The sequence below is a fragment of the Lagenorhynchus albirostris genome, chromosome 1 (assembly GCF_949774975.1).
Source record: "Lagenorhynchus albirostris chromosome 1, mLagAlb1.1, whole genome shotgun sequence".
NCBI lineage: Eukaryota > Metazoa > Chordata > Mammalia > Artiodactyla > Delphinidae > Lagenorhynchus > Lagenorhynchus albirostris.
This window is the reverse complement of record NC_083095.1, coordinates 122,526,626-122,554,362: the sequence shown is the minus strand read 5'-3', so window position 1 is coordinate 122,554,362 and position 27,737 is coordinate 122,526,626. Positions and strand designations below refer to the sequence as shown.

The following is a 27,737-nucleotide window of genomic DNA, read 5'->3' as shown; positions in this document are numbered from 1 at the left end:
GTCATTTTCACAGTATTGTTTCTTCCAGTTCAAGAACATGGTATATTTCTCCATCTGTTTATGTCATCTTTGATTTCTTTCAGCAGTGCTTTAAAGTTTTCTGAGTACAAGTCTTTCACCTACTTAGGCAGGTTTATTTCTACGTATTTTATTCTTTTTGTTTCAGTGGTAAATGGGAGTGCTTCCTTAACTTCTCTTTCTGATTTTTCGTTGTTGGTGTATAGGAATGTCAAAGATTTCTGTGCATTAATTTTGTATCCTGCAACCTTACCAAATTCATTAATTAGTTCTAGTAGTTTTCTGGTGGCATCTTTAGGATTTTCTATGTATAATATCATGTCATCTGCAAACAGTGACAGTTTTACTTTTTCTTTTCCAATTTGTATTCCTTTTATTTCTTTTTCTTCTCTGATTGCCGTGGCTAGGACTTCCAAAACTATGTTGAATAATAGTGGTGAGAGTGGACATCCTTGTCTTCTTCCTGATCTTAGTGGAAATGCTTTCAGTTTTTCACCATTGAGTATGATGCTTGCTGTGGGTTTGTCATATATGGCCTTTAAATTATGTTGAGGTAGCTTCCCTCTATGCTCATTTTCTGGAGAGTTTTTAATCATAAATGGATGTTGAATTTTGTCAAAAGCCTTTTCTGCATCTACTGAGATGATCATATGGTTTTTAATCCTTAATTTGTTAATGTGGTGTATCACATTGATAGATTTGCGTATACTGAAGAATCCTTGCATCCCCTTGATAAATCCCGCTTGATTGTGGTGTATCCTTTTAATGTGCGGTTGCGTTCTGTTTGCTAGTATTTTGTTCAGGATTTTTGCATCTATGTTCATCATTGATATTGGTCTGTAATTTTCTTTTTTTGTGATATCTTTGTCTGGTTTTGGTATCAGGGTGATGGTTGGTTCATAGAATGAATTTGGGAGTGTTTCTCCCTCTGCAGTTTTTTGGAAGAGTTTGAGAAGGATGGGTGTTAGCTCTTCTCTAAATGTTTGATAGAATTCGCCTGTGAAGCCATCTTGTCCTGGACTTTTGTTGGAAGATAATTTTTTTTTTTTTTTTGGTGGTACACGGGCCTCTCACTGTTGTGGCCTCTCCCATTGCGGAGCACAGGCTCCAGACGCACAGGCTCAGCAGCCATGGCTCACAGGCCTAGCCGCTCCGTGGCATGTGGGATCTTCCTGGACCGGGGCACGAACCTGTGTCCCCTGCATTGGCAGACTGACTCTCAATCACTGTGCCACCAGGGAAGCCCTTGTTGGAAGATTTTTAATTATGGTTTCAATTTCATTACTTGTGATAGGTCTGTTTATATATTTTTTTCTTCCTGGTTCAGTCTTGGAAGGTTATACCTTTCCAAAATTTTGTCCAATTCTTCATGGTTGTCCATTTTATTGGCATATAGTTGTTTATAGTAGTCTCATAATCCTTTGTATTTCTTCAATGTCAGTTGTGATTTCTCCTTTTTCATTTCTAATTTTATTTATTTGCGTCCTCTCCCTTTTTTTCTTGTTGAGTCTGGCTAAGCATTTATCAATTTGGTTTATCTTCTCAAAGAACCAGGTTTTAGTTTTATTGATCTTTGCTATCGTTTTCTTTGTTTCTATTTCATTTATTTCTGCTCTGATCTTTATGATTTCTTTCCTTCTACTGACTTTGGGTTTTCTTTGTTCTTTTCTCTCTAGTTGTTTTAAGTGTATGGTTAGATTGTTTATGTGAGATTTTTCTTTTTTCTCGAGGTGAGATTGAATTGCTATAAACTTCCCTCTTAGAACTGCTTTTGCTGCATCCCGTAGGTTTTGGGTTGTCGTGTCTTCATTGTCATTTTTTTCTATGTTTTTTCTTTTTTAGCGGTACATGGGCCTCTCACTGTTGTGGCCTCTCCCGTTGTGGAGCACAGGCTCTGGTCGTGCAGGCTTAGCGGCCATGGCTTATGGGCCCAGCCACTCCGCAGCATGTGGGATCTTCCCAGACCAGGGCACGAACCTGTGTCCCCTGCATCAGCAGGCGGACTCTCAACCACTGCGCCACCAGGGAAGCCCCTGTCATATTTTAAAAATACCTTTTCTTTAATTCAGGCATGCCTAGAGTGGTAGAAACTACTAGAATTAGGCTTTTTAAGAAACTTGCTGGTATGACTCTAAAGATTCAAATACATATGCATTGTAACATTAACATGTTTAATGAGATCTAAGTGATTGCTGAATAGTTTATTCCCCAGAAAAACAAATATCTGCTTACTGCATTTATATAATTTTATATAATATAAACATATAGTTTATCTTTTACTGCTGTCCTTAGAAGCCATTTTTTTAAAATAAGGTTAAAGTATAACATAATTGTTACCTTGGGTGTTCCATTTCACCTGGTTCTTGAGCTAACTTTTTCATATGTTATTTGCTAGTAACTGTAAATAAACCATTTAATATCCTTGTGAAATGGAAATTCTAAGTAGCCTATGTCTTAACACTAATGAATTTAAATGAAATAATACCAGCTTCTTGCTAGATGAATTCTAGGAGTTCTTAGGGTTATTTAGGGTTCTCCTTACTTTTACATATTATTTTGTATAAATATTAGGTTATGTTGCTAGGAATCTGTCTTCTATTATTCAAGATCATAATTATTACTCAGTACTTATTAAGTACCAATTATATGCAAGAAACTAAAAGAGATGTGACAAGATCCCTAACTTCAAGGGCTTATAATCCAATTGAATATTAGAATACATATCAATATAATCTGATATATGGTAGGTAGCAAATGGTGGTATAGACAGTGGTGCTCCAAGCATTAATGATGAATTGGTTATAAAAGGTTTCACAAAGGATGTAAGGTATGAGTCAGGCCTTAAATAAGACAGAAGACTTAAGAGACCATTTTAGGTATAAGAGCTAAGGGTGGATGTTCCTTTGCTTTATGTAGTAGCTTTAATACATGAATTTATTTAGGGAGTTGATATTGAAGGGACTCAAGTGACAAGCTAAAGAGTTTGTAATTGGGAAGTAGGAAATAGTTTTGAGCAGCGAGTGGTGAAAAAGAAATAGGATTTTTAAAAATTTAATCATTCAATTTGATTTCTCTAATGAGAGGTGCCACATAAAGTAGTATTGAATATATTTCATCTTTCATAGTTACAAATTGTGCTAATGTCTCATGAATAAATTACAACATTGATAAGTGTGTTTACCATGTTTGTGGGAGGTAAAATGATTGTTCTAATCTACAAGCAGATGTTTTAAAAAAAGAAACATCCTTTTCCCAGCTGAATACGGTTGTTGGCTTTCGGCAGTTTTCTAACCTGGCAAGTACTACTGTATGTTTTTTGGATACATACATGCAAGTATACTTGGATATGAGGGCTGTGAGTGATTACTGAACCTAATGTTACATGAGTCGAAGTGCAATGGAGAAAGCTAATGACAAACATTATAAAAATAATTTCCTTTTGTTAGGAAGGAAGTGAACACAATGAAAAATATGAAGAGCAATAGACAAGGTAGTACAGATTTTCAAATCTTATAAATAAGACTATTATACTAGTGATAACTGATGAAACTTTAGGAGTTAGTTCAATGCTCAAAATTGTCTGGATAGGCTAAGACACCCTTTACCTGTTCTCAAAAAAATATATGATATAAAGGAAGAAAGTATAGCCTGACAGTTTATCATCTATAGACACACGACCACCTGGTAAGATGGACTATCTAAATAAAACATCTTAAATTTCATTTCTTTCTTTTTTTTTTTTTTTTTGAAGGGGGGGTGTGCACTGCGTGTATTGTGGGATCTTAGTTCCCTGACCGGGGATTGAACCCGCACCCTTGGCAGTGAAAGCGTGGAGTCCCAACCACTGGACAGCCAAAGAATTCCCTACTTCTCTTTCTTTACTCACATTGTTTGAGGGACTTTGGGTAGACAACAAAGATAATTGAAGGATATTAGATGAAATTATAATAAGCGAAAGAGTGAGGAGAAATATAAATTCATAATGTTGTTCATGTAGGAAATCCAGTAATTACTGACCTATTCTTACCACCCTGAGTTTTTACTTTAACAGAATATACATTTTGAATGTAGATGTATAATTTCCTGAATTCAGGGAAATGTATTTTATTTTTTTTAATTTTTAATTTTTAAATAAATGTATTTATTTATTTTTGGCTGCCTTGGGTCTTTGTTTCTGTGCGAGGGCTTTCTCCAGTTGTGGTGAGCGGAGGCCACTCTTCATCACGGTGCGCGGGCCTCTCACTGTCACGGCCTCTCCCGTTATGGAGCACAGGCTCCAGACGCGCAGGCTCAGTAGTTGTGGCTCACAGGCTTAGTTGCTCCGCGGCATGTGGGATCTTCCCAGACCAGGGCTCAAACGCGTGTCCCCTGCATTGGCAGGCAGATTCTTAACCACTGCGCCACCAGGGAAGCCCACAGGGAAGTGTATTTTAATGATGATTAGCTTTACGGAAGCCTAAAGTCATTATGCAGTTTTAATAATGCAAAGAAAGCAGACAGAAAAGATGAAAATAAGCAGTTAACTACTATAATGAAGTAAACAGAGTATGTTCTTGGATTATGTGCCCATTTGTACATTCAGCTCACAAGTATGTGCCTGTTCCTGTACTAGGGAATTAAAGGTGTCCGTAAGAAGCTTACAGTCTGGACATATTTGCTTTCTTGTATACATGCAATAGTAACCAAGCAGTTCTAATTCTCTTCTTCCTTAAAATTTTAAGGGAAATCTTCAGTGAAAGTGAAACAAAAGTATGGTTTAGTCTGTGATTGGTGGTAACAGAATTTTTTTTGTTAAGGATACTCACGTAGATTATCAAAAATAGCATCAAAATTATCTCATTGTAAACTTTGTCTTGGGCTTAGTCCTAAATTGAGAAACTGGAGAATTCTGGTAGGGATGAGTTTTGTTTAAGATTTTTTGTTCTTCAGATTTATTCTCACTTTGGGGTTGTGCAAAGGACCTGCTTCAGGCACTCTGTCATTGTGTACTCAGCCCACAGTGAAAACTAGACCAAAAGTTGAGCTTTCCCAACCTTTAGTCTAGTACTACTTTGTACCACTAGGGTTTTGGAAAGGCCTTCAAAGAAGTAGTCTGTGTCAGTCCGTAACTTGTTTTGGATTTCGTGATTGCTGTCAGTGCTTGATAAATGGTGGGGATGGAGGAGGGGGACAGTGAGTAGTGAGTAGCTTGTTTCTGATAGGTTCTGTCCAAATTAAGGGGAAGAGCTTTTAATTGGCCTCAGTTTATTTAACTTGGCTGAACCCCACCATATCTTTGTTAGCCAGTGATGAAAAAGCCAACAAATAGCTTTCTTTTGAGTCATATGTACAACACTAGAAGAAAGCATTTTATGTTAAAGGGTTCTGTGTTCCATTAGCTGCCCTGGTCTGTAGCCTACTGAGCCTATGTTACCAGATGAATTACTAGTCCAGATGGCTAAACTGTTGGAGGATGTAAAATCAAAATCCATTTCAGGAAGCTGTCCACTTTGCTCAGTTTTGGATAGAGTCCATTCTAATTAGTGGTAACTCTTAATTTGTTTTAAAATATAATTTTTAACTGTATGCTTTCTTGATTTTTTACCTAGGTTACACAATATCCTCCTATGCTTGAGACCTACAGACTACGTGTCCTACCAGAACTAATCAATGGTTTTTCATCTCCTGGAGATAAATTAGAAACATAAACATGGTGCCAAAAGAACTCCTTACCTTACTCTAACTCCAGTTTATTCGGACGTACTTTTGTATTGAAGAGAGGTATACAAATTAAGGATACCTGTGCAGAGACTCTGTCGTGTAGGATCATGGACCATCCTAGTAGGGAAAAGGATGAAAGACAACGGACAACTAAACCCATGGCACAAAGGAGTGGACACTGTTCCCGACCATCTGGCTCCTCAACATCCTCTGGGGTTCTTATGGTGGGACCCAACTTCAGGGTTGGCAAGAAGATAGGGTGTGGGAACTTTGGAGAGCTCAGATTAGGTAAGAACTTGGTTATATTATTGGCTTAGCCTAACAAGAACAACAGCAGCTATAATAAGCTTTGGTGCATTTCAAGACCAGCAGTTTATAATCTTATGAGAAGTTCTTATAATGAGGACCTATTGTTAAAAGAACTGAAGAATTTGTGAAGGAGACTATAGTCATTATCAGGTATAATTGTTATCCAGGGTTCATCCCTCTTTGTGTGTGATAGGATTTTAGATTTTCCACCAGTTCTGAGATTTTGTGATGTAGGGAGATCTACATACAGATATCAGTAAAACGAAGATTCTGATTTAGTTGGTTGGAGAGTAGAGCCCTGTATACTGTCTTTTTAACAAACTCCCAGTTGATTAAGATGCTGTTGGTCCTTGAACCACACTTTGAGAAGGGATTAAGGCCTTGTTTTAATTCAGAATCTACCCTTAGTAAGGGAAGAGTCAGTACTTACTCTGTAATATCCATACTTAGTCTGCAAGGAGATACATCAGTATTCAGAGAGGTTTTCCAACTGATACCATGTTTGCATTCCTTCCCGGAAGTCCCAACATCAGGATTGAGCTAGAACTCCAGGGAGAAACTTTGCAATTTTTATTACCCAACCAAGGAAAGGATTTTTTATTTCAGGTATTGGTTTATGAGTGAGATGATGAATAATGATAAAATCAACCAGTTTGAAGACGTGAAATTGGGAAGAAGGTACATTGGGTATTTAGAAACTTTTTATGGCCCTCCCTAGGTGAATGGGGAAGAGAAAATGAAGGATCTTGTGAATATGTGAAGTTGGTCACCAATCTGTATTGGTGCAGGTTGTGACAAGGTCCTTTTTTAAACTAAAGTGTTTTCTTATTTTTCATAGCTGTTGAGACTATGTAGTATTATGAAGACCCATCGTTAAAGGCTTTGCCCTTTGAGGAAGTGGGAGCGTGGGAGTATAAGATGATTATTTTTGATTACCTCTGCTACTTCTCATGATTTTTCCAAAGGAGATCGAAAAAATCTTACCTCTCATCCCCCCATAGAGAGATTCAGGGAAACATCACTGTACTAGCCAGAGATCACTGGGTGTAGAATTGAATCTAGGGATGCTAAGAATGAATTTATTTTTACCACTAGAAGGCTGGGAGCCTGGAATTTCAAGACCTGACTAGGATAATGAAAGGCTTTTATATTTAGTGATGTGTTCATGTTCTGGTTAGTAAAGCCAGCAGATGCTACTGAAAATAGGAGTAAGATGTGTAATTTCACACTGCTTGAGTTCCTACCAACTACTGAGTTGCTTTAGTAGCTACTTTTGTGACTATACATTTATATGATGGATTGACTTTGCTCTAACATCACAGTAGTACTTGAATTAAATAGATTATGACAAACATCCACAAAATTACTGAGGCAGTTTATAATGCATATAAATTCATGCTTTCTCAAAACATCATAAAATTGTTTAATTTCTATAAAGATGAAGAAAAATCCTGGTCAATGAAAACTGCAAATGTATTTTATTTAATTACTTAAGTCTAGATTTGTATTATATGATCTTGACGTTTACACAGGAATGGAGAAATCTATTCAGGTAGAAGGATAGCTCATGTATATTTTCAGAGTGGTCAAGTGTTGTGTTTTATTTCCTCTAACGAATCTAGGGTGAATATGATGGATCCCATTTTGACTTGCATTGTAGTCAGTAGAAAGAACTTGTCTCTCTTTTCAAGTGGTTTTATTCTTGTGTGCTGATGAGGTTTTCATTAGCCCTGGGACCGTTATTGTTAGGGCATTGTATCTAGGAGTACTTTTTATCAACAGAAACCAGAAAAGTAACTTTCAGAATCATTTGATGTCTCCTGACAACAGGGTGTGCTGTATACCCCATTCCATTGTCCCCTTGCTATGGTATTAGGAAGTAGAAGATTGTGCAGACAACAGGAGGTGAAAACTGGAAAATTCCAAACTCAAGGCAGGAGCAGATAGGCCTCCACCCAGGCTGCCATTACAACGCTGTGCTTTCTTCTCCAAACTCATTTCTTTCTCTAGCTACCTGTCTCTTCTGTCCCTCAAATAGCCAAGTGCATTTGTGCCTCAGAGCTTTTACACCTACAATTCCTTCTGCTTGAAGGATTCTTTCTTCAGACTTTCGCTTCGCTGGTTGCTTTTCATCCCTTGGGCCTCAACTTTCATGTTACTGTCTCAGAGAAACCTTCTGTGACTTCTTTCCCACTTCCATTTAAAATAGCACATTACTCCCCTAGCCACATTCTGTCTCATCAAACTGCTTTGTTTTATTCATCGCATTGATCACTGTCTGACATTATTTTATGTATTTGTTTACCTGTTAATTGTCTCTCCTTACTCCAGTATGAGCCCCTTGGAGGGCAGGGATTCTATCTGTATTATTTGCTGATGTTATTTGTGGGCTGGATGGATAGATAGCCAGATGAGTAGGAAGAGGGGAGAAAAAAAATACATGGACTCCTTGGGGTTCCTGGTATGTGGGGGTCGTGGTAGGTAGTGGCATTACTGCTTCAATAGACTCCTGAATTCCAGACAGAGAGCCAAAAAAGAAAAGGGATGATTAGTGTATTTTGGCTCTATGTAAATCTGTTTCCACCTCATCATCCATTTAACAAACACTTCTTGAATATTTACTGTCTTGCTAGACTTGGGAAGGATACAAAGAATTACAAGATGTACTTAAGAATCTCACAGTATCAGGTGGTGGGGAGATAAATAAGGAGTATGGAGTTGACAGGTACACACCACTATGTATAAAATAGATAACCAACAAGGACCTACTGTATAGTACAGGGAACTGTAGTCAATATCTTGTAGTAACCTATAAAGGAAAAGAATCTGAAAAATATATATGTGTATGTATAACTGAATCAGTTCGCTGTATACCTGAAACAAACACAATACTATAAATCAACTAAAATTTAAAAAAAAAAATCTCACAGTCTAATGACAGAAAAAGAAAAACAAATTACAACATAAAGTGATAAGTATTGTAATAGAGTGTATAAAAACTACACTGGCAGAGAAGGTTAATGAAGGTTTCACAGAGGAGCGTGGTTTGATTGAGAGTAGTACGGGACTTCACTGGCGAGCACAAGGAAGAAGGACTGTCCAACAGCAGGATGCACAAACACTATGTGTTGTAAAATTGTTTAGCATATTGTCAGAGCAGCAACTAGTTATACACGGCTGGGTTATGGGGTGTGAAGTGAAAGAAGAGTAATAGATGAGGCTATTAGATACGTTGGGAGCAGATTGTGAAGTGTTTGCTTGGTATTAAAGCATTTGGACTTTATCCTGTAGGCAGTGGAGTAGAATCATCAAGGGTTTTACAACAGAAGAGTGACATTATCTGGTTTGTATTCTAGAAAGATAATTCCCAGTATAAGATTAGATCAGAGAGTAAAGAGGTTGACATCGTGTGGATTTTTGTTCTAATTGTACTTGTCACATTGTGTCATGTTCCTCCATCTCTCTACCTCAAGATATGCTTGATGGTAGTAATTTGCTTTATTAATATTCTCATATTTATTCATATTCTTAATTCCTTTTACTGTGTATGGCATATAATGGGTACCCTAAGTAGTCCAGGTCAGAAGTGGCCAGGCCTGCCTTAGCTCTGAAAATGGCAGTGAGATGTAGAGGAAGGGATGAATTAGGGAGAAATTTCAGAAGGAGACCTTAGGCAGGATTTGGTTACCAGTTATTTTGCCAGCGTGGGAAGACCAAGTGAATGAGGAAACCTTTAATAGAGCTAGGAAACATGGGATTAGAGTAGGCGATGGGGAAGGCAAGTAAGTTAGACTTTGAGAATATATTGACTTTGAGGGTTATATAGCACATATGCAGAAATGTGACTCTGAGACTTAGAAAAATTAGACTTCAGCTGGGATTAAGAAATCATTACCATGTAGGTGTTAATGAGCATGCAATCATCAGTGATGATATGATGCTTGTGGACCTTGTGTGAGTGAGGAGAGAAAGAGGGTGCATTTAAAGGATGCTGGAAGACGAAGAGCCTCAAGAGTAGAGAAGTCGAAAAGTCAAGACAAGAGTTTCTAGAGGGGTGGGGTGTTAAGCACAGCCTGTGCCCTAAGGCTAAACAGGAGAAGCTGATTATTATAGCCTTTGGTCTTTTACTTCTGTTTATATATTTCTGAGACGATTCCTTTTTTCCTTCCTTTTTGTTCTTCGTTTATTTTAATGAATACCTGTATTTTGTAACCAGGGGAAAAATAACAATGAACATATCCTTTAAAGGAATGCTTTTAAAAAGAAAACATGCTGTTGCCCAAAATTTTTTGAAATTTTTTCTTAAAAGTATCTCCAAAGATAATTACTAATTTTGTTTAATTAATTTAATTTTCCAGAATAACAAATATGGATCAGGACATATTTTAGAAATGCAATCAAACTGTGCTGTAAACTTGCTTTTATCACTTAATACAGCATGAATTTCTATTGTTTCAGCTTAAATATAGATCATTTTTAATGTCTGTATGTAGAAATTTATTAGCTAGTCTTAATACACATATAAATTATTTCTGTTTTTTAATTATAAGTAATACTATCTGAACATCCTTGTAGATACTTGTAATAAATACATCCTTGTAGTAGTCTAAGCTTGGTTGATTATTTTCTTAGGATAAATCCTGGAAGTGTACTTTCTGTGTCAAAGATACATACATATTTGTGATTTTCTTACACATTGTCAATTTGCCCTCCAGAAAGATGGTTTTCCTTTACTTTCTGTGTGAGCCTGTGTGTGTGTGTGTGTGTGTGTGTGTGTGTGTGTGTGTGTGTTGTGTTTCTCCTTCGAAAACCTTGAACATTATCGAGAATCTTTTCATCTATGCTAGTCTGATGGGGAAAATGGTATCTTGTTAAATGTGTATGTGTTCATGGGTGAAGTTAAACATCTTTACACATTTATTTATATTTCTTCTTTTAAGAGTTGCTTGTTTGTGGCCTTTGCATATTTTTCATTGGAAAGATTATTTCTGTGGCATCTTACCTATGTATATTGCCTCAATAGAAAGGGGAATTTTGAAGATTTGAGAAAGGAAGATTGATGAAGGATGATCGTGGATAAAAGGTAGGAGGACACAATGGAGTGGAAACAGATCTGCAGGTTGTTTTTTATTTCTCACCGCTGTGGCCTCTCCCACTGTGGAGCAGCAGGCTCCGGACGCTCAGGCTCAGCAGCCATGGCTCACGGGCGCAGCCACTCCGCGGCATGTGGGATCTTCCCGGACCGGGGCACGAACCCGTGTCCCCTGCATCAGCAGGTGGACTCTCAACCACTGCGCCACCAGGGAAGCCCTTTTTTTTTTTTTTTAATTAAAGTTTTGAGTCTCCTGAATCAGGCCTGGAAAGAATCATGTAAACATTAAGATAAAAATGATTCTATTCCTCCAGAATGTAGAAAATATGTATCCCTAGTCTACAAATAACAGCTTTTTTTCCTTCTTAGGTGCAAGAATAAGTAGATAGGTGATTTCATATCCTAACAAGTATGTGCCTATGTTTATGGGAGACCATTTAGACTAAACAATCTTGCATATAAATTTTAATAATTTTTATACTGTCTTTGTGAAATAGTATCTTGTTAGAGAATGTTTTTACTTACACATAAGAAAATGGAGGCACAAAGAATTGACCTTTTTGTTCTATTCCATCTTTGGTATCTGGTGAAATATGTAAAAGTACATTAGAACAGAAGGATGTTTCTGACAAAGGTAAATTGTGTAAGGGTATCAGCTTGTCCTGTGACACATTCCTCCCTTGCTTCTAAAATAAGACACTTATTTCTATGACTAAAGTAGAGTGTACATGACAACTTCTCTGCATATTGTTCTTTCCATATCTGAATTACTTAAGTATCACTGATGAACTTAAATTGGGACTTATAACTTCAGCTCTTACCAGCCAGTTCTGTTTCTGGCAGTTGTGATAATTAACAGTTTACAGTTGCATATTATATAAAGCAATTGGTTTCATATTACATCCCACAAAGTCTTGGAGCCCTGGATTTCCTACTTCAAGAGAATGGGAAAGGAAAAGTGAGCAGGCAGGACTCTCTCTTACCTTTATATTGAGTTTTCAGCAAGATTTTGTTTAAAAGGTATGGGTCTGTTGTGTTAAAATTTTTTGAAAAGCATTCATCTGAAAGAATATAGGCTTAAGATAAAATAAGATTTAAAAGTGTTTCTTCTCTAGTTGAAAGTGAAAGCATTGTAAAATCAAATGTTTACTTTTTTATTAATAGTTTTATAGGAAATCTTAGCATTTTGAACAAATGAAACTCAATCTATATCAGCCAAAAATCAAGCCAGTCAGCAAAACAAAAAAACTGATACAAAGTTGGCCCTCCATATCCACAGGTTCTTCACCTCTGGGTTCAAGCAACCAGGGGTGGAAAACACTGTGGGGAAAAATAGTCCCATAAAGTTCCAAAAAGCAAAACTTAAATTTGCCCTATTACAGGTGACTCTTCACATAGGATTTACATTGTATTTATAATTATTTACCTAGCATTTACACTGTACTAGGTGTTATAAATAATCTAGAGATCTAGATCTAGTATACAGAGGATGTTCCTAGGTTATATGCAAATAATACGCCATTTTGTAAAGGGACCTTGAGCGTCCGCAGCCACAGACTTTGGTATCCATGGGGGTCCTGGAACCAGTCCTCCACAGAGAGTAAGGGGCTACTGTATTGTGCTTTTATAACATTGTTAAAGTTTCCCTATAAATTTGCAAATGTTGGGGGGGTCTGTGGATGGAACAAACTAAAAACAAGTTTTAGAAGTCGTGTCATTACTTTCTGCCTCAAGTGGTTAAAAGTAAGAGCCCTGAGTCAGATTTCCTCTCCAAGTTTCATTTTTTTTCCTCCGTAAGAGGAGGGTAATAATAATATCTATCTTACAGATTTGTTGTAGAGATAAAATTTAGATAATGCATTTAATCACCTAAGACAGTGATTGACAGATAGTGAGCACTTGGTTTGTATACATAATACAAAACATTGTTTAAATTTTTGTTTTATTTTTTCCAACTTGTATGAAGAAAAATTTCAAAATTTTACAAACAACTAAAATGGATAGGATGGTGAGGATCCATAATAACACCTAGATTTACCAGTTGTTAATATTTTGTCCCATGTACTTTACCTCTTTGGAGATATGTATGTGTGTACATTTGTTTATGTGTTGTAGTAAGTTGTAAGACTGATAAAACATATTTTTCTCCCCCTCAGAAGGGGATACTTAGGTTCCTGCTTCATAGATATGTAACGAATTATATTATTTGTTTTCTGCAGTATGTTGTGGAGGGATTCAATTTAAATTATGATCCCAGAAATAATGTATTTTAACTTTCTTGGAAAACTACAAATGAATGTAAAGTTATTGTTCCTAATAGTATTGTAGTTTAAATTTCTTTTGGAATTGCATCCTGTTGGTTCTAACTCAAGCACAGTTTGCTGAGGTTAAACAGCTTTAACAGATGTTGAGGAAGAATTCTTTTTGTCAGTAGCATAATCCACCAAAAAATGGTAGGAGCAAACAGTTTTAACCACATTCGCTGATGCACAGACTGTGTCATGTTAATATGGTAACTTTAGAAGTATCACAGATATGATAACTTGCAGGATTATGCATTGACATCTTGGCTAGTTAATCAGGAGAACTTAACAGTAAAATTTTCAGGATTGCTAAACCAGTTTGGAATTGTTCAGCAGGAGTACAAAACTAGGACGATTAAGGATTTAATTATGAAGAGAGTTCAGACTCAATATTTATGTGATGATCATGCATCCTAAGGAGAAAACTGTCTGAACTAATGGCCATACTTTTCCAGAAAATGGCAAAGCTCTTACCAAAGGAAATGGAGCCCATCTTCCAAAATGTTGACATCTATAGTCTGCTTTTTTCCCACCTATTTTACTTGTTCTGTCTTCTTCCTTTTGTCGTTTCATTGGGCTTTTGGAAAGGAATAGAGTGAAATGCCTACATTTTCTCTGCTGTGTTAAACCAGATGTCTCTATGTATCATATATTTTTATTCAGCAGGGCATTTGTTTGACAGACTTTTGTGATAGTCTAGTAACACATTTAGAAATATGAGTTGGCTGAGAAGATAGTTGAGATTTGTAGTTGTTTTAACCACCTCACCAAACAGAATCAGATCATTGTCATCACTGATGCTGAACAGTAGAGCTCTGTATTTTGATTCCATTCAGTTCAACCGTGAATTGGATGGAGATCTTTGAAGGACATAGTAATGAAATCCTCACATAATACAGTGCTTGAGGTGGGGCAGCTAATATAGTGACTGGTTAACAGAATCAAGATTCAACATTAAATTTTTTGAAAAAGCAGTGACTTGAACAAAAGACTTGACCATGATTCAAGAATCCTACTCTACAATTTCAAGTCTGACAACTAGATTGGCAACACTTACATGAAAAAGTTGGCTCTGAGTTTACTATGAGACAGGAGTGGGATTTACCCCCAAAAAGCTCATGGTAACTTAGAATGATTTAATAGATAAGATCTTTCTTAAGTTTTGGACCTCTAAGGAACTTCGGCATTGTCTAGTCCAAACTTCATCATTTTAAAAATGAAAGAAATTAGAAATTAAACAACTTAGTCAAGGTAAAATAAACTAGCTTGCCACAGAGTTGGAACTAGAGCCCAGGTGTGGGACATCCCAGACAGATATTTCTATTATATACCATGTAGTTTCCCTACTTATTGGTTAAGTGTGCAGTTGAAATACTACATGCTGGGGGAAAAAAAAGGTTTAAAAGGACATAAGAAGTAATTTTAAATTCCAAAGGTTATAATCATTTACATTCAGTATAATTATACCTATTACCAAGAAAAGAAATATAAAGTATAAAATGATAGCCAATAATCTTTTCTCTAAGTATCACTATCTAGTTTCTATGTTGAACCAACTTTAATCTTCAGGGATTTTCTGGGAGGTAAGGAGGGAAAACATTGGCTAATTGATTAATAATTAATTTTTTATTATTTTTAATTTTGCAAAGTATAGATTTTAAATTTAGAGTAAAATCAAAGTGGAGGAGATTATAAACACTGTTCTTTATTCTACCCTTAGCTTTTTATTTGACTAAGGTACAGTGGGAAATGAGGGGAGAGATGTGAGCAGTCTGTTCTTGACTAGCTGTGGGCCATGATACAGATTTGGACTTTGTCATGTAGGCAGTTAAAAAAAAAAAGCACAAACAAAACAAACTTGGAAGGAATTGCATGTCATGTTTTCCACCCCTGTACCCCGCCCCTCCGCAGAGATCATAAATTAATTAGAACTTCTGATCTCACTGCCCCTTCCCACAAAAGGTATCATTTTTCTGTATTGTTAAAAAACACAGAGCAGTCTTGTTTTATCTAGTGGTGCTGATATTAAAGGATAATAGGCGAGTTCTCCAGTTTGTCTGGATGATAGAAAGCTGAAACAGTAAATGCCTTGTGATTTAAGTAATTCTAAGTGTTTCTTTGATTAAAGGGCTCTTGTAGGTAGTTTAGGCCAATGTCTGTACTGTGAAACTAAAAGTTAACATTTTTTTTTGAGATTGTCATGTTCCTTTTTCTACTTTATGTTATAAACTACTTCAGAGATAGAGTAATCTAAATAATAATTAGATTGTTTGGTTTTGAGCACCTAGCCTATAGAGAAGTTAATGGTAATTCCAATTCATGAAGCTTGTTTTGTTTCTGTTTGTTTGGGTTTTGTTTTTGTAGACAGAATTGTAACATTACAGAAAATTAGAGCAGCTCTTTGTTTAGTTTTGTGTAAATGTATATATGTCTATATATACATGCATATACATATATATGTACTTTGGTATAAACGAAGTTGGCTGTGCTTTGAGATTCTGCCTTTTTTATTTACTAAATTCCTATATGTGACTTTCGTAATTATAAGTTTAATGGCTATTCTGTTTCTTCAAGTGGATTACCACAACCGTTACTATATAATTGGGCTTCGTTTTCTTCTAGCTTTTATTATTATTATAAGTAAATAACACAATAAACATGTTCATGAAGATAGGTTATTATTAGAACTATAACATTATTCTCTCTAGCTTGCTAGATAAATTAGCTTTATATAGAGCAGAAAATTTACACATCAGTGATGAAAGTGTAATTATTTTTCTACAGTTTTATCATACTCTAAAATACTCATATTTCAGAATAGACAAGGCTAAATGTAGCATTTTTTCACAAAAATTTATGTAGAATATAAATTAACATTAATGTAAATTAGAATTATAAATTACATTTGTTGAAATTTTTATCCATGTTATAGTAAAACTGTACATGGTATCATTTTTCTTAATAAGCTCCAGCTCTCTGCATCAAAGCTGAGGACTAGCAAACCAAAACAACAATAAAAATAAAAAATTTCTTAGCAGTCAAAATAGATATCTTAGGATCTGTGTACCCAGAAGTTCCTGTGCTTCAGACCTTCAGTCTTTTTCTTAAAGCCTTTGTGTTCTTATTCTATATGCATTTCTAACAAGCTTATTAGTTTTCTTAATCTTCCATAGAGTACAAACACAGAAGGAAGAGGGAATTACATATATCAAGAAGTGATCACTGATAGACTGATAGCAAGGGAGGTAACAAAGTCACAGAGCAGAACAGTCTGGGCAGAATAGCCTTATATACTGGATTAACCCCTAAGGGTGTTTGCTCAAGTGGGGTAATATAATTATTACTCATCTTGAGTAGATTCATCAAGGAAAAAAATCAGATATTCATGGAAACGTTTTTATTGAGGTGCAATTGACATATAACATTATATTAGTTTCAGGTGTACACATAATGATTCATTATTTGTATATATTGCAAAATGATCACCACAGTAAGTCTAGTTAACATCCATCACCACACATATTTACAAAATTTATTTTTCTTGTGATGAGAACTTGTACGATTTCCTCTCTTAGTAACTTTCAGATATTATTAACATTATTATTAATACAGTACAGTATTATTAACTTTAGTCATCATGCTGTACATAGCATCCCCTGTGACTTATTTATTTCATAACTTTAAGTTTGTAAAAAAATGTAATGCTTCATGAATTTGCATGTCATCCTTGCACGGGGGTGGGGGGCACGCTAATCTCTATCAATTTTAGTAAATAGTATGCTGCTAGAGTGAACACCCGATATTCTCTTTATGAAACATGAAGCTTTAGAAACATTTCCATTGTAAATGATTTTACTTTTTAACTTTAATTGAAAGAGTGTCACTTCACTTTTCTGAAAAATTTATTTATATAAAAGAGTTCCCTACTTGAGGTTTAAGAGATACTAATATTTTTCTAATTAAAAGACAGTATGGGGAATTCCCTGACCGTCCAGTGGTTAGGAGTCCACACTTCCACTGCCAGGGGCCAAGGTTCGATCCCTAATCAGGGAACTAAGATCCTGCAACTGCATGGCTTGGCCAAAAAAAAAGAAAAAGAAAAGGCAGTATGCTTCTGAGAATGGATAATGAAAGAAGAGGCCTGAATCATTATTATACAAAAGTATCTATGTTTAATCCAAAAATGAAGAAAGCAGTTTCATTTACAATAGTATCAAAAGAGAATAAATTTAACAAAATGACTGTAAAATTTATACTCTGAAAACCACAAAACATTTTGGAAAGGAATTAAAGAAGACCTAGATAAATAACAAGGTCCTACTGTATAGCACAGGGAACTATATTCAATATCCTGTGATAAACCATAATGGAAAAGAATATAAAAAAAAGAATATATATATATGTGTGTGTGTGTGTATGTATATATATATATATATATATAAAACTGAGTAACTTTGCTATACAGCAGAAATGAAACACAGCATTGTAAATTAAAAAAAAAAAAAGGAAGAAGACCTAAATACCTGGAAAAACATTCACATTCAGGGATCAGACTTAATATTGTTAAGATGTAGTACTCCCCAAATTGATTTACAGATTCAACACAACCCCTGTTAGAATCCCAGCTGGCTTTTTTGCATAAATTGACAAGCTGATCCTAAAATTCATGTGGAGTTGCTAAGGGACCCAGAAGAACCAAAACAATATTGAAAAAGAAGAACAAAGTTGGATGACTCTCACTTTTTGATTTTAAAGCTTACTACAAAGCAACAGTAATCAAGACACTGTGGTACTGGCATTAGAATAGACATATAGGTCAATGGAATAGAATTGAGAATCCAGATATGAATCTATGGTCCATTGCTTTTCTACTAGTGTGTCAAGACTATTCAGTGGGGAGAGGATAATTTTTTCAACAAATGGTGCTAGGAGAACTGGATGTTCACGTACAAAAGATTGAATTTGAACCTTTACCTCATACTATACAAAAGTTAACCCAAAATGTGTCGAAGAACTAAATGTAATAATAGCCCAAACTGTAAAACTCTTAGAAGAAAAGATAAGGGTAAATCTTCAGGTCCTCAGATTTGGCAGTGGACTCTTAGATATGACACCAAAAGCACAAATAGCAAAAGAAAAAATAGATAAATTGGATTTCATCAAAATGAAATTTTTTGTGCTGCAAAGGACATCCTGAAAAAAAGTAAAACAACAATCCATATAATGGGAGAAAATATTTACAAATCATATCTAATAAGGGACTAGTATTTCAGGTATATGAAGAACTCTTAGACTTTAACAATAAAATGACAAATAACCCGATTTTACTTTTATTCTTTTTTTTTTTTTTGGCCGCACCGCGTGGTATGCGGGATCTTAGCTCCCCAACCAGGGATGGAACCTGTGCCCCCTGCAGTGGAAACAAGGATTCTTAACCAGTGAACCGCCAAGGAAATCCCCAAATAACCCGATTTTTAAATGGGCAAAGGATTTGAATAGACCTTTCTCCAGAGATGACATAGGAATGGCCATTAAGCACATGAAATGATGCTCAACATCAGTAGTCATTGGGGAAATGCAAATCAAAATCACAGTGAGATCCCACATTATACCTACTAGGGTGGCTGGAATCAAACAGATAATAAGTGTTGACTGGTGAGGATGTGCAGAAATTAGAGACCTCACATTCTGCTGAAGGGTATGTAAAATGGTACAGCCACTTTGGAAAACAGTTTTGCAGTTCCTCAGAATGTTAAACATAAGAGTTACCATTTCTTCCTGCAGTTCCACTCTTAGGCACATACCCAAGAGAAGTGAAAACATTATTCACACAAAAACCTATACGTGAATGTTCATAGTGGTATTTTTCATAGCTAAAAGGTAGAAATAAACCAAATGTCCACCACTTGATTAATAGATAAACAAAATGTGGTATTATTTGGCCATGAATGAACAAATGAATCCAGGAATAAAAAATACATGCTATTGATGAACATTATGCTAAATGAGAGAAGCCAGTTAAAAAAGACCACATATTATGTGATTCCATTTGTATGAAACATACGTAATAGATGAATCTATTGACTCACAGAAACTATTGAGACAGAAAGTAGATTCGTGGTTGCTTAAGGACTGGTGTTTAGAGGTGAGAGAAGGACAGGACGACTGATGGGTGGGTAATAGCGAAAGAGTATGGGGTTTATTTTATTTGGGGGGGTTTGAGGTGATAGAAATATTCTAAAATTGATGTGACAGTTGCATGATTCTCAGAACATACTAAAACCCAGTGAATTGTACACTTTAAATGGGTAAATTGTATGCTATGTGAATTACATCTCAAAAGCCGTTACCAAAAAATGTACATAGGCTTAGTCAAAATTAATATGCAGACTTACAAATATGATTATGTAACTTCATGTTAGAATTAAGTAGTGTAATCACTTAGTATAGGTTGAAATGATTTTTCCCTCTTGCGAAACTATATTTAGAATTAAACTAGGGAAAGTTTCAAATCTCATCACATTTTGAACATTTTAAAATTTTTCAATAAATTATTGATTAGAGATAAAACTGTTATTTCATTTGTGGTCAGTCTTAAGTTATACTTTGTAAATCATGATTTTGTATTATTATACATATCTGTTTCACTGCTTCATAATCACTTTAATAACCAAGAGAAATTTTTTTTTCCTGCAAGGTTTTTAAGGTAATCTAAAGAAATGCAGTTTTCAATACAGATAGTGCTGCTTTGATGTTTATTCTTATTACCCACATGGAAAGATTTTTTGACTTTAAATGAGAATCTGATGGTTGTAGGTTAAGAACTTTTCAGTTCCAGCCCCTAAAGCAGCAAAAGTTTTACTAAAAAATACTACATTGCCTAAATTCTACAAATTAGAGTTTAGCAAGTCCATTGAATTAAGCTTTCAGTTACTTATACTTTATTTGGAATTAAGTTAGTTTCTTCTTCTTCTTCTCAAGTACAAACCCATTTATTGTTATATCTTGATGTGGTCTCTCCAAAGACCATGTTCTCCCATTACAAATTGCGAGTGACCCTGCTCAAAATGACAGTAGTTATTATTACTGACCAGGTAGGTCTTGCAATTTCTTATTTTCCTAGAAATGGCATTTGTGGGTCTGAAAGGGATGCCCAAATTCATTTTTTTAACAACACAACATTTACCATCTTGACCATTTTTAAGTGTACAGTTTAGTAGGGTTTAGCATATTCATATTGTTGTGAAACAGATCTCCAGAACTTTTTTTCAATCTTCCCCAACTGAAACTCTATACCCATTAAACAAAATCCCCTTTTCCCTCTCCCTACAGCCCCTGGTAACCACCATTCTACTTTCTGTTCTATGAATCTGACTACTTTAGATGCCTCATTGAAGTGGAATTATATAGTATTTGCCTTTTGGTGACTGGGTTATTTCTTTAGCGTAATGTCTTCTGGGTTCACCAACATTGTAGCACATGACAGAATTTCTTTTTAAGGCTGAATAATATTCTGTTGTATGTATATACCACACTTTTTTTATCCATCCATTCTCCATTCATCCATTGATGAACATTTGGGTTGCTTCCACCTCTTGGCTATTGTGAGTGAAATTAAGTTGGTAGCTTCTTAATGTTTAGCTTAAGATATTAAAGTTTTGTTGTGGAGGAAGAAACAGCAGTTCCAAAATAAGACTAAAAAATGAGGAAATGTAATCCTGAATAGGGTGACTACCTTTTTGCCCTGGTTGTCCTTGGTGGCCAGTGAGAGTAGTTTATGATATCAGCTCAACTTACACTTCCCAAAGACTTCTTTCTGAGGAGGACTGTCTTTTATGGCCCAATATGCTACTAGATGGAATGCAAAGTGGATTTGACAATTTTGTTGTCCTTCCTCAAAAAGAAAAGACTTGGACACACTGAGACCTTTATTTATTTTTTTATTACTAACAACATGGTCCTCTGACGTAGGAAGCCTTGTGCTTTCTTATTGTGGATCATTTCATTGGAGTCAGGTCACTTCTTCGTGCATTGTATGGATATACCACATTTTGTTTTATCTATTTATCAGATGATGGACATTTTAGTTATTTCTACATGTGAATACTCTATGACCCAGGGTATGTGCCCAGGAAAATGCATATCTATGTGCACCAAAAAATTGTGTTCGAGAATGTTCAAACCGAACATCTAAGTCATTACGCAAACTAATAAACATGAACTACCCCCCCAATTTTTTTTTTAATAAAAGGAAAAGAATGAGCTATTAATACGTGCAACAAAATGGATGAACCTCAGACATAATGTTGGGCAAAAGAAGCCAGACACAAAAGAGTGGTTACTGTATATTTCCATTAACAGATGTTCAAAATAGACAAAACTAATTTCTTGCAATTAAACAGAACAGGTAACTTTAGGTAGTGGTAAATGAGGATTACTGATTTGGAAGAGGCACAAGAAAGCCTATTGGAGAGCTGAAAATGTTCTCTCCCTGGATGGTTACATAGGTATATGTATGGATATGTAAAAGTTCACTGAATTATACATTTTACATGTGTGCACTTTACTTCATGTTAATTATGCCTCGATTAAAAAGAAGAATAAATGTAAAAAAAATTTAGGGGATATCATTTGCGCAAGAGGATTAAAATTTGGTTTTAGATGTTAACAGTATGTGTTAGTGGCCCTCACACAGCTTTCCACTGTTCCTCAGGAGGAGCTACTTCACAATCACTGGCTCTAAACAAAGCTGAAAAATTATATGCCAGACTCCAGGAAATTGTCCAAATAATTAACAGTAAGTTAGCATTGCTTTTAATGTAAGTACCTTCATTACAATGAGAAAGAAATGGACATAAGTGCATCACTGGGATTTGTGAAGTTTTCAGGTACTGTGGCTTCTCTAATTTGTACATTATTTGAATGCCTAATTTTAAACGTGCATATACTTTTCTACTTCTGCAACTTCATTAATATATTTCTTTCCTCTTAAAACTTGCATTATCATTTAGAATGGAGGTCATATTCTTCTTGGCAGGAAAATATTAATGAAATATTGGACCATTTTGGCCTGATGATCAGGTTCAAGTCATTGACAATCCATAGTTTTAGTTCTTCTAGAATCAATTGTTTTACCTTTAACTGTGTTCATAATTGTGCTTTTTTCACTTTCAACCCTTTTGCTTTTTCAAAGGACCATTTGGACTTTTCTTCCTGAATGGCTGAAATGTCGACTAGGTACTATAACTTTTTCAGTATCCGCAGATCTCCATTTGGTCTTTTAATCTTTCACATTTATGTGGCAGGTCTTCAAATAGCAAGTAATCCATCTGCTCTAAAGAATACTTCAAATCTATTAAAGATCTGTTATGAAATATTTACTGATGAAATAACATAACATCTGGGATTTGTTTCAAAATCATTTCGTTATTGAAATTGGGTGAGGTTATATCGGGGATTCATTGTATAAGTGAGCTTTTGCATAATAAAATTTTTAAAAACTAAAGTACTTCGTTATTTTTCTGCTGTAGAGTATTATGCTTTCTGGAGTGATTCATTCCAGCTTTGTTTTTTTTTTCCCCCTCACCACTATAATGTAGAAAGTTTTACACACTTGCTTAAAGCATTGCCGCTGTAAGTACTTCATAGGTCACCCTCTTGAAATGGAGTACAGGTCCTTCTTTGGCTTCATTTATCAATGACATCATCCACCCTCTTCTACCTCACTCTGATCAGTCTCACTCCAGACTTTCAGCTGAAAATGAGGATTTTTCTAACAGATTATTCAGAATAGACTATTATGTTTAACAGTTTAGGAAAATCATAGTAACTAGTTGTCTGACCTAAGCTTTTCATCTCAAAATGAAATAATTGAAATTGCTTTTCAGAAGGTTTTTATTAATGGCTTTTATTTTCTTCACCATGACTCACACTAAAAAAATACATACTATATTGTGATCCATTATATACAGAATTTAGTATTGTGTATGTCTGAAGCAAAAGTGTTATGAAATAATACACCTTACTAAGTGTGATGTACTCTTTTAAATTTTATACTACTTTTCTTTAAAGAATGTATTGGTCAGGACCCACTGTATTTATTTCACACTCCACTAATCGATCATGTTCTGCAGTTTAGAAAACATTTTAACATTGTCTAAAACAGATATGTCTTACGTATTAATAGTAAACATGCTCTATACCATTACCAGTGGTGTTAAGGAAGATTTAATAAGATTTTTTATAATAAACTACTTACTGGTATTGATAAGTAATCCCTTCAGAAAACTTCGCACAAGAAACAATTATCATTGCTGTTAACTACTAACCATTTGGGAAATCTTTCTGCATAGTGTACTAATAAACTAGTAGAATTAAGTTAGTAAAAATTAAAAAACCCTCTGGCTTCTTTCTTTAAAGTTGTAGTGTTTATTATCTTCTTACCCTTGATCACGCTGCCTACTTAAAGAGATGCTATCTGGGTGGTAAAGGCAGTAGGCCAGCCTCTTTGCCTTAAATAGACATGGTAAACAATCTGAGTTACATAGAAGTGGTTTCTTGGTTTTTGTTTGATTTTTTTTTTAATTTTATTTTCTTTATTTTTTTATACAGCAGGTTCTTATTAGTTATCCATTTTATACATATTAGTGTATACGTGTCAATCCCAATCTCCCACTTCATCCCACCACCACCACCACCCCTACCTCCGCTTTCCCCCCTTGGTGTCCATATGTTTGTTCTCTTCATCTGTGTCTCAATTTCTGCCCTACAAACTGGTTCATCTGTACCATTTTTCTAGTTCCACATATACATGTTAATATACGATATTTGTTTTTCTCTTTCTGACTTACTTCACTCTGTATGACAGTCTCTAGATTCATCCACGTCTCTACAAATGACCCAATTTCATTCCTTTTTATGGCTGAGTAATATTCCATTGTATATACGTACCACATCTTCTTTATCCATTCGTCTGTCGATGGGCATTTAGGTTGCTTACATGACCTGGCTATTGTAAATAGTGCTACAGTGAACATTGGGGTGCATGTGTCTTTTTGAATTATGGTTTTCTCTGGGTATATGCCCAGTAGTGGGATTGCTGGGTCATATGGTAATTCTATTTTTAGTTTTTTAAGGAACCTCCATACTGTTCTCCATAGTGGCTGTATCAATTTACATTCCCACCAACAGTGCAAGAGGGTTCCCTTTTCTCCACACCCTCTCCAATATTTGTTGTTTGTAGATTTTCTGATGATGCCCATTCTAACTGGTATGAGGTGATACCTCATTGTACTTTTGATTTGCATTTCTCTAATAATTAGTGATGTTGAGCAGCTTTTCATGTGCTTCTTGGCCATCTGTATGTCTTCCTTGGAGAAATGTCTGTTTAGGTCTTCTGCCCATTTTTGGATTGGGTTGTTTGGTTTTTTAATATTGAGCTGCATGAGCTGTTTATATATTTTGGAGATTAATCCTTTGTCCGTTGATTCATTTGCAGATATTTTCTCCCATTCTGAGGGTTGCCGCTCGTCTTGTTTATGTTTCCTTTGCTGTGCAAAAAGCTTTTAAGTTTCAGTAGGTCCCATTTGTTTATTTTTGTTTTTATTTCCATTACTCTAGGAGGTGGATGAAAAAAGATCTTGCTGTGATTTGTGTCAAAGAGTGTTCTGCCTATGTTTTCCTCTAAGAGTTTTATAATGTCCAGTGTTACATTTAGGTCTCTAATCCATTTTGAGTTTATTTTTATGTATAGTATTAGGGGGTGTTTTAATTTCATTTTTTACATGTAGCTGTCCAGTTTTCCCAGCACCACTTACTGAAGAGACTGTCTTTTCTCCATTGTATATCCTTGCCTCCTTTGTCATAGATTAATTGACCATAGGTGTGTGGGTTTATCTCTGGGCTTTCTATCCTGTTCCACTGATCTGTATTTCTGTTTTTGTGCCAGTACCATATTGTCTTGATTACTGTAGGTTTGTAGTATAGTCTGAAGTCAGGGAGTCTGATTCCTCCAGCTCCGTTTTTTTCCCTCAAGACTGCTTTGGCTATTTGGGGTCTTTTGTGTCTCCATACAAATTTTAAGATTTTTTGTTCTAGTTCTGTAAAAAATGCTGTTGGTAATTTGATAGGGATTGCATTGAAGCTGTAGATTGCTTTGGGTAGTATAGTCATTTTCACAATATTGATTCTTCCAATCCAAGAACATGGTATATCTCTCCATCTGTTGGTATCATCTTTAATTTTTTTCATCAGTGTCTTACAGTTTTCTGTATACAGTTCTTTTGTCTCCCTAGGTAGGTTTATTCCTATGTATTTTATTCTTTTTGTTGCAGTGGTAAATGGGAGTGTTTCCTTAATTTCTCTTTCAGATTTTTCATCATTAGTGTATAGGAATGCCAGAGATTTCTGTGCATTAATGTTATATCAGGCAACTCTACCAAATTCACTGATGAGTTCTAGTAGTTTTCTGGTGGCATCTTTACGATTCTGTATATATAGTATGTTATCTGCAAACAGTGACAGTTTTACTTCTTCTTTTCCAATTTGCATTCCTTTTTATTTCTATTTTCTTCTCTGATTGCTGTGGGTAGGACTTTCAAAACTATGTTGAATAATAGTGGTGAGAGTGGACATCCCTGCCTTGTTCCTGATCTTAGAGGAAATGCTTTCAGTTTTTTACCATTGAGAATGATGTTTGCTGTGGGTTTGTTGTATATGGCCTTTATTATTTTGAGGTAGGTTCCCTGTATGCCCACTTTCTGGAGAGTTTTTATCATAAATGGGTGTTGAATTTGTCAAAAGCTTTTTCTGCATCTGTAGAGATTATCATATGGTTTTTATCCTTCAGTTTGTTAATATGGTGTATCACATTGATTGATTTGCATATATTGAAGAATCCTTGCAGCCCTGGGATAAATCCCACTTCATCATGGTGTATGATCCTTTTAATGTGTTGTTGGATTCTGTTTGCTAGTATTTTGTTGAGGATTTTTGCATCTATATTCATCAGTGATATTCGTCTGTAATTTTCTTTTTTTGTAGTATCTTTGTCTGGTTTTGGTATCAGGGTGATGGTGGCCTCATAGAATGAGTTTGGGAGTGTTCCTTCCTCTGCAATATTTTGGAAGAGTTTGAGAAGGATGGGTGTTAGCTCTTGTCTAAATGTTTGATAGAATTCACCTGTGAAGCCATTTGGTCCTGGACTTTTGCTTTTTGGAAGATTATTAATCACAGTATCGATTTCATTACTTGTGATTGGTCTGTTCATATTTTCCATTTCTTCCTGGTTCAGTCTTGGAAGGTTATACCTGTCTATGAGTTTGTCCATTTCTTCCAGCTTGTCCATTTTATTGGCATAGAGTTGCTTGTAGTAGTCTCTTAGGATGCTTTGTATTTCTGTGGTGTCTGTTGTAACTTCTCCTTTTTCATTTCTAATTTTGTTGATTTGAGTCCTCTTCCTCTTTTTCTTGATGAGTCTGGCTAAAGGTTTATCAATTTTGTTTATCTTCTGAAAGAACGAGCTTTTAGTTTTATTGATCTTTGCTATTGTTTTCTTTGTTTCTATTTCATTTATTTCTGCTCTGAACTTTATGATTTCTTTCCTTTTACTAACTTTGGGTTTTGTTTGTTCTTCTTTCTCTAGTTCCTTTAGGTGTAAGGTTCCTAAGGTTAGATTGTTTATTTGAGATTTTTCTTGTTTCTTGAGGTAGGCTTGTATTGCTATAAACTTCCCTCTTAGAACTGATTTTGCTGCATCCTATAGGTTTTGGATCGTCGTGTTTTCGTTGTCATGTGTCTCTAGGTATTTTTTGAGTTCATCTTTGATTTCTTCAGTGATCTCTTGGTTATTTAGTAATGTAGTTTTTAGCCTTCATGTGTTTGTGTTTTTTACGGTTTTTTCCCTGTAATTGATTTCTAATCTCATAGCGTTGTGGTCAGAAAAGATGCTTGATATGATTTCAATTTTCTTAATTTGACTGAGGCTTGATTTGTGACCCAAGATGTGATCTATCCTGGAGAATGTTCTGTGCGCACTTGAGAAGAAAGTGTAATATGCTCTTTTTGGATGGAGTGTCCTATAAATATCAATTAAATCTATCTGGTCTGTCATGTTATTTAAAGCTTGTGTTTCCTTATTAATATTCTGTTTGGATGATCTGTCCATTGGTGTGAGGTGTTAAAGTCCCCCACTATTATTGTGTTACTATTGATTTCCTCTTTTATAGCTGTTAGCAGTTGCCTTATGTATAGAGGTGCTCCTATTTTGGGTGCATATATATTTATAATTGTTATATCTTCTGTTGAACTGATCCCTT

At 35.3% G+C, this 27,737-nt stretch overlaps 1 protein-coding gene across 10 annotated transcripts in view; it reads left to right on the top strand.

Moving 5' to 3' along the window:
* The window catches only part of CSNK1G1 (casein kinase 1 gamma 1), a 147,227-nt gene that overhangs the window by 34,206 nt on the left and 85,284 nt on the right, over positions 1-27,737 (top strand). For 9 of the 10 annotated variants that reach the window (XM_060151648.1, XM_060151655.1, XM_060151627.1 and 6 more), the window contains one exon: positions 5,607-6,006. In XM_060151648.1, the coding sequence (XP_060007631.1) occupies positions 5,826-6,006 (181 nt within the window). In that variant the 5' untranslated portion in view covers positions 5,607-5,825. Of the gene's footprint in view, positions 1-3,386; positions 3,509-5,606; positions 6,007-27,737 lie in introns of those variants that run through there. The other variant, XM_060151617.1, reaches the window with a different exon arrangement.